The sequence below is a fragment of the Tympanuchus pallidicinctus genome, unplaced genomic scaffold (genome assembly GCF_026119805.1).
Source record: "Tympanuchus pallidicinctus isolate F22 unplaced genomic scaffold, pur_lepc_1.0 scaffold16, whole genome shotgun sequence".
Taxonomy (NCBI): Eukaryota; Metazoa; Chordata; class Aves; order Galliformes; family Phasianidae; genus Tympanuchus; species Tympanuchus pallidicinctus.
The window spans coordinates 29,116,700-29,128,019 of record NW_026294679.1 but is presented as its reverse complement, the minus strand read 5'-3'; the positions used below and the strand labels follow the sequence as shown (position 1 = coordinate 29,128,019).

The following is an 11,320-nucleotide window of genomic DNA, read 5'->3' as shown; positions in this document are numbered from 1 at the left end:
GGTGCGATTGGCTGCGGGCGGCGGCCGGGCGTGGGACGCGCAGTGACGGAAGGAGCGGGGCAAATGGCGGAGAGATGGTCCCGGGCCCCGTCCCGAGAGCGGCGATAATTCCGGCGCGGAGGAAGCGGCGCCGGAGGAGGCGGCGCCGGGGGCCCTAACGCCCGCGCCGGCCCAGAGAGCCGTGCGGGAGCCGCGGAGGAACCCGGTCGGGCGGCGCCTTTCGTCGGGCGGCGCCTTCGGTCGGGCGGCGGAGCGGGATCGGCGGCAGCAGCAGCCGCGTCGGCGGCACCGCCCGCAGCGTGCCGGGCCCGGGCCCCGCCGCCACCGCCGAGGCCGAGGTGGGTGCGGCGCCTCGGGCCCGCGCGGGCGGAGGGGAGCGGAGCGGGCCTCGCGGCCGGCGGGGAGGAGCCGGCGGCACCGCGCCGCTTCCGGGGCGGCCCGGCGGGGTCCTCTGAGCGGCGCCTGTCCGCGGGGCAGCGCTCGGAGCCGCGGGGGAGCGGCGCGGGCCGGGCCGGACGGGGGGCGACGGCCGCCGCAGGGCGCGCGGGACCGGGCCGCGCCGCCCTCGGGCCGGGCTCGGAGCGGCGCGGGGCGGGGGAGGGGGCCGGCGGGAGGGGAAGTGACATCAGGCGGCGGCGGGGGGGTGACCCGGTTCCGCCGAGCCCCGCGGGGGGAGGAGGGAAGGAGCTGTCACCGTGGGATTTCGTCAGCCGCCTCCCGGCCCGGCTCCGGCCCCGCTTATGTAAGGGCGGGGGCGGTCGGCGGCGTTGCTTGGCGGGGTCCGAGCCCCGCGGGGAGGCGGCGGGCGGCGCTGGGTTCTGCGGGCCGCTCGGCTCCTGCGCCGCTCCGAGCGGGAGAGCGGGCGGGGCGGGAGGAGCTCGGGCCCGTTGTGATCTCGCGGCGAGCGAGGAGCGGAGGAGAGCTGCGACGGGCTGGGGACCCGCTTTGGTGGTGCTCCGGTACGCGGAAGTACGTCGGCGTTTCCTGATCTTTAACCCCGGTCCGAGCCGTGCGTTGTCGGTATTTCCTCGGCGCTCGTCTGTTAGCCTCTTTGCGTTACGTAGAGGGTGCGTTTGAGTATCGATGGTTTGATTCAAAACGCCTCGCGAGATGAACTTGTTGTTCCCGTTAAAGAGGTAATCCGGGTTGTGTAACTCTGATTTCTGAAAACGAGGTCCTCCCGGTTGCAGCAGGCTTCTCTTTGGAACTGCAAACCACAGGCGGCAGTTCAAATACATCGATGCTTTTGCAGGCGCTGAAAGTGTCAGGGGCTGGAGATACGTGAGTCAGGGGTTTGGGAGGAACAGGGGCTTTTCAGGAGTGTCGTGACCTTTTGTGTAAGAGTCACACAGAAATTTAGACGGCACTAAATATTTCGTATTTGTAGTTGTGAGAGCTGACTCTTTTCTTCTACAAAACGTGTTGGTGTTGCAGTTGTGAGTACTTTCAAACATCAACGAGGTGAACCTACTGAGTTTGATATTTTTTTCTTGTTTGCAGATGGGGAGATCTTAGCTTTGCTCTTGGTTGGAAAATAGGAATTGAAAGCAAGATGTAAGGGAGTGAAAAATCCTCTGGTTCAGCAGCGATGTTTGAGGTAGCGCGCAGCAGCTTGTGACACCGCAAAAAGGGTGAAGGTGGGCTGAAGAGTGACTGCTGTCAGCCATCCCAGTGTGTTCCCAGCAGAAGTAGGGTTGGTAGATGGGCACGTGCCTTTATCATCTGTCTGCTGGATGGCCAGGAGAAGTGGTTGTCCTGCATCTTCTGCACTGCAGCACCACTTGGTTCTGAAGCCCAGATGTGATGTTCCTAATTCAATTAGCTCAGAAATGACCTTATGAGTTGCTTAGTTCATATAATAGGGGAAAGTCGACCAGATAAAAGGAAACTATTGTTAGTGAGGCAGTCTTCCTAGAACAAAACATAATGATATTTCTGGAAACTGGTCTGACTTTTTTTGGCAGAAGCTGCTCAGGTACTTCAGGTGGAGATGAAAACATGATGGAAAGACAGCATGTCGCTTATTCAAGGAAATAAGAACAGTTCTCCCTAACAAACAGTTCACATAATAACTTTAGTGGCCTATTTCTCATAGACTATACAGTAAATGAGGGCAGATGACACTTTGGAAGTAGGATTTCTTTGATTCCATACTTTAAAGAATTATTCCACCCCCCACCCCACCTCCTCTTTTTTAGCAGGCTTTTCTCCAGAATGAAGAGAGCTTTCAGACTTGATTAGATTCAGACTGACTATAAAGAATTCCAATTTCCTATTGATGTATGGGCCAAAATGAAAAAAAAAAAAACAAAAAAACAACAAATTCTGGTTTACAGAAGTTACACTTGTTTTGTGCTACGTTGCCATTTGTCCTGTAGCTGAAGTATTTGTTTTGGAGAGGAGGCAAAATGTAACAAACTGGTCTGTCTTCCCTCTTGAGTGGAACAAAGTAGAAATAGAACACATGCAGGGAACTGTTTAAATTTGTTCCTGTTTAATTTGTTTATATTTAAACTTTATTCTTCTGGCAGAGAAAGCTGTGGATCCGGCTGCAGTTCTAACAGCTTGTAGACGATCATGGCTCATGTTGTCTTATATAAGCTGACCTCCATGCTCTTGGACAGGAATTTAGAAGGGTCTCCTCAGTCCTGTCTGTCTATCAAATCAATCTTACTCCTGGGGAATTGCTGTGTATCAGTGCTGATCATGAACATGCATGTCGTATTTGGAAATAGTATGCTTGCTAAGCAAGCCTGAATGCATGAGCAGAACAAGGGCTGAAGTTGTCATCGTTATTTGTGTTGAATTATTATCTGAAAGACTTGAACTAGGAAGAATCTTTCTGAAAGCATGCAGTGTTTCTATACAAGCAGAGAGCTGCATGTTTAGATGTGCTTTCTCCTGATATTTCATGAAAGCAGTACCATCTGCACTTGAAAATATGAAGCTAGAACAAAGCAATATCAGAAAGAATGTACGGATGGGGGGGTATTTGATGAGGATTTATTGTGCCACTGAGTGACACCGGACAATAGGCTAGATGCTGCGTAAGCACGGGACCTACAGTAATGATAATATCTAGATGAATTAGTCTGTAGAATGGAGCGGGTGATATTGCTTGTGTTAAATGTAGATGCTTGGTGCTCGTAGGCTAAACAACGGTGGAGGTGCAACCATTTGTGCTAAAATGTTTGTGAATTTGTTTCTTTCATTTTTTTCCAACAGAGAATATGAAACAGGAGCCAAAATGACATCCCGATTTGGAAAGACCTACAGCCGGAAAGGGGGAAACGGCAGTTCCAAGTTTGACGAAGTATTTTCCAACAAACGGACCACCCTTAGCACGAAATGGGGAGAAACCACCTTCATGGCCAAATTAGGACAGAAGAGGCCCAGTGTCAAAACAGACATTTCCGAAGTTCCTAAAAAACCCCGCGTTGAAGATGAGGTAACAGAGGATCCGTTTGGGTTTGACAGTGATGAAGAATCTCTTCCCGTGTCTTCAAAGAATGTGGCACAGGGTAAAAGCTCCTCCCAGCTGGACCCAAATGAAGCTGCTCAGTCTGAGGACTTTGCTTCTCTACTTGAAGCCAACAGCAAAAGTAATCAGCCAGACAGTGGAGAAAACACTGCATCCAGCAAGCAAATACCTGCTGACAGTACTGCTCCTCTTATAAAAGAAAAGAGCACAAGCAAAAATGTAGAAGATGGAGAATGCAAAGGCAGCAGTGCTAAACCCGCATCTGCAGGTACGTTTACTCAGCTGTCCAGATAGCTTTGTTATTAAATTTTTACCATTGTACATTTAGAATCAGTGCTTTCTGAAATCTTTTATGTGTTCAAACTGTATGGCAGCCCCTAGGATATGCTATTTAACTAAAAGCACCAATAAACATCTCACATTTTGCATATTGATCTGAGATTCTCAATACTTAGTTCTTGTCTCTGCAGATTCAGATACAATATGTTAGTCCACCTTGAGTAGAACGGAATATTAACCTCCTTTTTTAAAAAAAAACCATTGTCCTGATCCCTATGCTTTTGTCTTTTTAAACATGGGATGAGTAGGGGGTAGTACAGAATGCCTTATTCTGTAGTTACTGGCCTTAGTTTAGTGAAGGTACACAGTCGCTTTGATGCAAGTGGAGATGTAGCTCATGATCTGCTTTTGTAATTATTTGTATGGACAAAGCAGTCTTCTGAACTTCAGTTGCCTAGAGGCATGTTAATTTTCTTAATTACCACATCTTTATCAATGTGTATGTGAAAAGTTTTGCATCTGTAAAAACAGAATTCTGTTAAGCTTATTTGGGGGCTGTTTCCAGAACCAAACTGAGAGATATCTTTATGCTTCAGAGAGGGAATTCACAGAACATCACTTAGGCAAGATCACATGTCATTACATCTCCTTAGAAGTTTTCACATAATGGGCTGATTAAACTGTAGCTTCTAAAATTGGGCAGAAGATCACATTAGATGAACCTTGATGAAGCTGACACCTACTGACTTGCTCTGGATTATCATAATCAACTTTAATGAGAAGTAGTTATGTAACTTTGAATTCTCAGATACTGTTAACTTATCCTTGGGATCAGAAATTGGAGTGGACTTGTTCACTTCATAATGCAGTAGACAAGGAAGATACCAAATAGTGCAAGATATACACAGCTCAGTAATTTTGTGAGATAATCTTACTGAAAGAAAACCAAGACATGGAGATGGAACTTCAGTTTGACAGATGAATTGGTGGAATCTGTAGTTTTCTTCCTGTTTTACTCTTATTTTCCTGCTGAAATATTTCTGATTTTCATGTGGTTTTCTGTGGAATATTAATCTGTAAATGTGGTACACTCTCATTTGGTAAATACAGTTTGGTTTTCTGAGTTTGAATTTGGAGATGGGAGAGTCTCCTCCCCCAGTATTTACAAGGAGAAAGCAGTGAGTTTTCCTGCTTAATAGCAGCACAATTTTAGGACGAAATGGCTTCCACGTATAAGTCTTGTTTGATAAGTATTTTTTGAGTTGGAAAAGAGCGCTTGTAAGCTGTGGAGAGAAAATTCGTGGTGCATGAAATGCCAGGAGGAACAGACCTTAACAAACCCTAACTTAGGGGAAGTTGCTTAACAGTTCACTGAGTATCTGCTCACCTGGCATGCTGGCTGCAGATCAGCCAGAAAGTGCGGGACGAGGCGCATCTTGGCCTGATAACGCTCTTCTTTTGGACTGCATTCTCGTGAACAGTTTAATCTTCGTTTCATTGTATGTAGAAACCTATTCTGTAAATCTTTTTCTTCAGAAATTAAGTTCAAACGAAAGTATTGAAGTAAGTATTAGAAAACCTGGACTGTAGCTTTGATGACAGTGTTTATTTTGGACAGGTAATATAAATGAAACTTGGAGAGTTTAAGCAGATACTGTGCTTGTGTGTAGTAACCAAAATAAATATGTGGTCCCTGAAAATGTCACTGGGAACATTGAGCAATTAGAGATAGTGGTGTAGTCAGCCAGTATAAATATGGCTACTTCAAAAGCTTCTTTGTCGTGTTGATTATTAAGTGAAGTCTGATGGTACTGGGCTGTTTATCAGACCTGAAGAGGGTTAATTTTTTTATAGCCCCTTGTTATCCTTAGCTGTATAGTGTATGTACTTCACTGCTTACATATCCTTACCTTTTCCATAATCATTCTCAACTACTTGGTGACTCTTGCGCTCTACCAGATTCAACCAAAGTTGTTCAAAGAGCTTATAGATCCTGGAGACAGCAAGCTGTAGCATTCCTGAAGAGTGCAGAGAAATAAAGAAAGAACGGTGTTAATAGTCCCACCGTGAGAGAGACTGCAATGTGAGCTCAACCTTAACCCACATACTGTGGTGCATATCTAGTATAAGAAACTAGGTTATATAGGTGCTGATGTTCGTGCTGCACTTGTTTTAAGTGCTTTTTGCTAGTCCTTGGCATGATATTGAATTAAGAGAGATGAGCCAAGGTCTCAGAATTTTCTGGTAGCGTGTTCTGTCATTGTGTTGTAATCCTTATGCTTGAATAAAGTGAAAACTGTGGCTGTCACAAACTGAGAATTACTCTTCAGCCTAACTTTGCTCCAAATGTACTTCCTTACCTCAGTGTTCATTTCTTTGTTAAAATGAAGGTGATGCAACATCAGTTAATTTTAACTAATATTTGGTATTAAAAGGGAGTCTGTTGTTGTTTCAGTGGTTGTGCAACTTTTTTTGTGATGCGGTTGGGGATCTTTATCTTTTATTTAAAATGGCATAACTTATGGGTCTTTTTTTTTCCCCAGTTGCCTTTGGCTTGTAGTTGTGACAATCTCGTTTAGAGAGCTTTGAGAAGCTCTTAATGTGGACGGCTTCTCCTAATCTTTCCCTTCTGTCGCTTGATCAAGGCTTGAGGCAGAGTGAAGAATGTCCATGAGTAATCCTGTGTGTGAGAGGCAATTTGCAGATAGTAGGAGTTCAGGTAACTCAGAAATAGCAAAAGAGTATTCAGTATTAATAGCCACTGTTAGATCACCTTTGTTAAAGTAGAAGAATGTGTTAACTGGAAAGAAAATGGAGTCATTTGAAAGTTATTGAAATAGTAATTTGTATCGTGCAGAAATGCAACAATTCAGTAGCTAGCAGGTGAACTTTTTATGAGGGAGGCAGATTTTCACTCTTGGTACCAGAAGGATAAATGTGGCTGTTGTGTGCTATATAGTTCAGTTCTTAGGTGTTCCTCAGTAGCTCTTAATGCCCTTATTTCTCACCTGGGGCTCATGCACATACCAGTAGCAAATCTCAATGACAAATGCAATCTTGCTTAGTAACTTCAGCTTATGCAGTGCAGGAGAACATGGTACAGTTTTGCTTAACCACTTCATGACTTCCCATGTACAGAGCCTAGCTTTACTTAGCTGCCCAGAAAGAGGAGCGAGTGAATAGAGTAAGGTGCAGAAAACGGTTGTTCTGAGAGGAAGATAGTGTGAGCCATCAGGTCTGTTCCCTATGGACTGTCCTGATAGTTCTATGATGATGTGTCTGCAAAGCCTCTGCATCCTGATTGTGTGGGTGGGGTGCCCTATCTTTAGAGCTACGTTTCAGCTTCTCAAATGCAAGGTTAGCGATACTCCAAAATTACATCGGGCAGCAAGATTTGTCAGCATCTCTGAAATTCTTTCAGAGCTTCTATTTTGTGTGTAACAGTGGCACGGTCATTTAAGATAATAGTTAGACTTTAGTGATCTTACCTTATCTTCCTTTTGCAGAGTTGTTGAATGTATTTTGTTTACTGATTCAGGAAGAATTTCGGTTATGTCATGTTCTGTCCAAAAATGGAGCAAAAAAGCTGGGGGGAAATGAATGAGGCCTGTGCATTTGACTGTCTTAGGAGACAGCTGGTAGCAGCCATGATTAAGAAGAACTGCAGCTGTGCTCAGGCTGGCTCAAAACATTAAGAAAGCGATAGCTGGGAGTGGGAATGGTTTGGCAGAAGATGTGTACCTGTAGGATTTCAGTGTGGCAAAGCTTATTTAGGTGGCTGTGTTAATGCAGAGTATACACTTGATGTCTTTCCCCATCCTTCCATTGTCTCGTTCTTATGTTTCCTCCTGTTTGTGTTGTCCCTTCTCCTATACGTGCAGAATACTGTGATAATGCTTTTCTTTTTTCAAAAGTACGAAAGAACTGAAGTTCTGCTTAAATTTCAATGTGTATAATTGATCTGCTAAATTAGAAATGCTTGAGAAAACACTAGGAAAGTAAGCTTCTGGTTGTGTGTCAGCAGGTCTCTGGACACAGTGTTCTCTCATTTTTAAGAAGTTGAACTAACTGCATTCAGAAAAGTTGTTGGGTGCTCCCAGAAGGAAGAGCCTGCGAAAACGTATACCTCTCTCCAGCTGGCCTGGCGTGCAGGGGTGTAGGAAGCAGTTGGTGAGGCAGCCATTTCAGGCTCCAACTGCTGAGATCTGTAGTACTGTATTGCTACTGTACCATTAACTGCATGGAAAATGTTATTCAACTCCAAGCTGTTAGTTCATATTTTCATTTAAGAAACTGCAACTGTATTCAGTAAAAGGTTTCAACTTATTTATGAGTGGTGGTTGAAACCAGACTGACTTAAAAGTCTAAGGATACATTTTTAATGGTTATTAGTGCTGCTGTATTATAATTTACTTAATTACTCTGTTTTCAGAAGGGCTTACAGTACAGGAATTGGTGGAAACAAGCATTTATTAGCATGTGCCAGCTACTTGCGTTGCTGATGACACTTTGTCTTGCTTTCCCTGCAAGGGGGAAGCAGTTATCTTGCTGGGTCAGCTTTCTCCTGCTGTTCCAAGTGAGCAATGCCCTTCTCAGTTACCAGGGAAGAGTAACGTGCCTGTTCCACTGCGCTTTTCATCACAGGTGAGGATGTGAGGCAGAAAAGTAAGGATTTTGAAGAAGTTTTGCTCTGGCTGACAGGAGCTGCAGGAGCTGTTGTTTTTATGTTAGCATGTGACAGCTGCTCCAAATCCCTGGTGGTACTTTGCTTTCCCAGCAGGAACAAATGTCTGTGAGGGATTACTTCATATGGCATAAACAGAGGTCCAAGGTGAGCAATCATAATATGGTGCTGAGGATTTGGTCTTCTGCAGGAAGCTCCAGTCTGGGGTGTTTCACCAGCAGCAGTCCTTCTGACAGCCGGCATACAGGCTGGCCTGAGCTCTTCTTACAGAACCCTGGCAACCTTGCACTTGTCTATTTCAGAATTGCTGCATTGAAGATTTGTATTTCTTTAAGAATTGTCTGGTTTGTTGCATGAGGCCCAAGTACAGTTTTGCATCACTAAATGAGAGAAAAACTGGGCACTGTATGATGACTCACCGACAGATGCCAGCACAGGTTCTGTCCAGCTCCACAAAGTCATGTGCTGGGTGCCTGGGTTAAAGCAGTGGCTTTTTAGGTGCTGAATACTGTATCATTAAATGGAATGGCTGTGTCTAGGTGATATGCAAAAAAAATTGAATGTGTTTTCTTCTAACAACCTGTATGTTTAGAGTAACCAGCTACAGTGAGGAGCTGTAGTGTATTGGAACTCATTAATGTGTATCTTTTTAAATAGTAAATTTGGACTTTCCATATAAATTACTTCAGAAATTTTCATATTCAGGATATACGAAAGGGAAAAAGAGAAACAAAATGCTTTTAAGGAACATAGTTTTGTGATAGCAATAAAGTAAATCTTATCAATTTAGGGTTTTCATGGAACTCTGCAAAATACAGAGAACTTAAAGCATCTTCAAAGAAGCAAAACTGTCTGTTCAGCCTGAATATGAACTTGGTGGGAATTCATTTTGATTCCGAGTGTAGAGAGTGAGCATTACTTAGAATCTGTAATCATAGCTTTGGGATATGGTGGTTCTATAATTTTATCTGTTTCAGTGAGTGTCAGCTATGAAACTGGTCTTGAGAGTCTAATCTTTTGAGGCTCTTATGCATCTTATCTTCTGTTTATGCCTGCTAACAGATCTTGCAGGCATCAATGGATAGAGATGTTATCTAAGTGGCAAATTTTGCCCATTTCTTAGAATTGTGTATTTTATATCCATAAGATTTTTTTCTGTTTCCCAGCTGTTCAATCATAGGCAGAAAGCATAGCAAAGGCATTTAGTCTGTAACCTTTTCTCCTTACCAACCAAAATATTTGATTTCCCATGTACAGTAGAAGAAAGAAAGTAATGAAACTCATTTTCATATTTGGAAAAAAAGATGGATTTTTCTACAGCTAGTAAATCTGTCCAAACCAGTGAAGACACTGTATGTCTTGGTTGGGCTCTCTTCCCAGAAATGAAGAATATGATACAAGCACCGGGTAAAGATTCGTCTTTTCCTTTAGCTTGGCCAGCTTCAAGTTGTAAAGTGATGTAGCATTATGCTCTGGAAAATTGGTGAGAGTTATAACTAAGCCATAATAAATGTTCCTGAATGTTGAGGAACATCAGGCAGAGCTCATAATGAGCTTACAAACTGCTTCCTCCATCTTGTGTCAGTGCTCTGTTCTCGTACTGGATCCCATTAATGTATGTGCCCTCAGTGCTTGGAGATAATGGATAGCCGGGTCCTGGATACCAGTCTCTACTTTTAATCTTAAAGCCTGCTTTTTTGATGTTTCTTTTTTTTTTTTTTGCTTTTGCCTCTGCCTAGGTGGTCAGATGTCATTTGGAGAGAAATAGAGGAATATCAAGTTGGATTCATGCCACCTGCCTGCCCTTTAAAAGACGTCATTGCCTTTGACTAACTTTAACATCTATGTGTTCAGAATAAATTCTGTGAATTTGTGTGACTAATAACAAAGAAACCTAGCTTAAGTCTGAATATTAGTTTTCTGTGGATAGCAATTTAATCATGTTCTTTTTAGTTTTAAAATGAAGGCTTTTCCAGCTGGCTGCACAGCAGTGAAGGTGTATAAGTTCCCATTCAATACAAGCAAAAGAAGGCAGTACGTCTTTCATCCTCAGCTTCAGGAAACCTTGGTTAGCAGTCACCAAGAACTGGAAGAAATGAGAGAAACCTCACTGAGTTCAAGTTCGTAGCACTAACAGGGTGCTCTGCTGCCCTGCAGCTCTTCTGAGCAGCGCTTTGCGTTGGGAGTCACTGTAGCTACACACTGAGAGGCCAGCCTGGGCTCAGAGTAGCTTCTAAATGACAGCAGGGCACTGCAGCTCCATTGCTGAGTTGTTAACCAAAAGATATAGTGTTCGACTTCAGGCAATTGATGTTGGATTGGAAATGATGATTTGATTTTTTGGAGTTGAAATTGATGTTTTCAGCTTTGGAACTGAGCTGCTTAAGTCTTATGAGTTAATTGGAAATTAGATTGAATTTGAAATAGGATCTGGGGTGGGGTGTATTTTTGCTGGTGTCTGGTTTGGATGATGGTAATTTTGCCAACAAGAGCGTTAGGTTTCCAAAAGGGTTTTTTCCCATCGGCTTTGTTTAGGATTGTATCTTGGTATATGTTGTACCCTGAGCACATTCAGACTGTGAAATCATTGACTCTTGCAGGTTGTTTAGCTAGTAGCAAGAGTTGAGCTTTATTCGGAGCTTCAGTTTTCCCTGTCAAGTACTTTTTGGTCAAATGTCAAATGTCAAGTACTTGGTCAAATGTCAGATCTATAGTGAGAAATGGAGGGAGATGCTATTAGGACTTCCCTTTCTGTATTAGCACACTTAATACTTTTAGGCTTTGCCTGGAACCAGTTGTGACCTTGTTTGAATTAATGCAGCTGTAACACTGTTTTGGTGTACCATGAGCAGGGATGAGGATGGTACCATAATGTG

At 43.9% G+C, this 11,320-nt stretch overlaps 1 protein-coding gene across 5 annotated transcripts in view; it reads left to right on the top strand.

The window, feature by feature from the left end:
* The first annotated feature begins 222 nt into the window (after positions 1–222).
* Positions 223–11,320, top strand: part of WAPL (WAPL cohesin release factor) — a 58,423-nt gene continuing 47,325 nt past the window's right edge. Inside the window, exons 1-2 of one of the 5 annotated variants that reach the window (XM_052676703.1) lie at positions 223–338; positions 3,226–3,749. In XM_052676703.1, the coding sequence (XP_052532663.1) occupies positions 3,248–3,749 (502 nt within the window). In that variant the 5' untranslated portion in view covers positions 223–338; positions 3,226–3,247. Of the gene's footprint in view, positions 339–646; positions 743–853; positions 970–1,025; positions 1,137–3,225; positions 3,750–11,320 lie in introns of those variants that run through there. The other 4 variants (XM_052676704.1, XM_052676702.1, XM_052676701.1 and 1 more) reach the window with 4 other exon arrangements.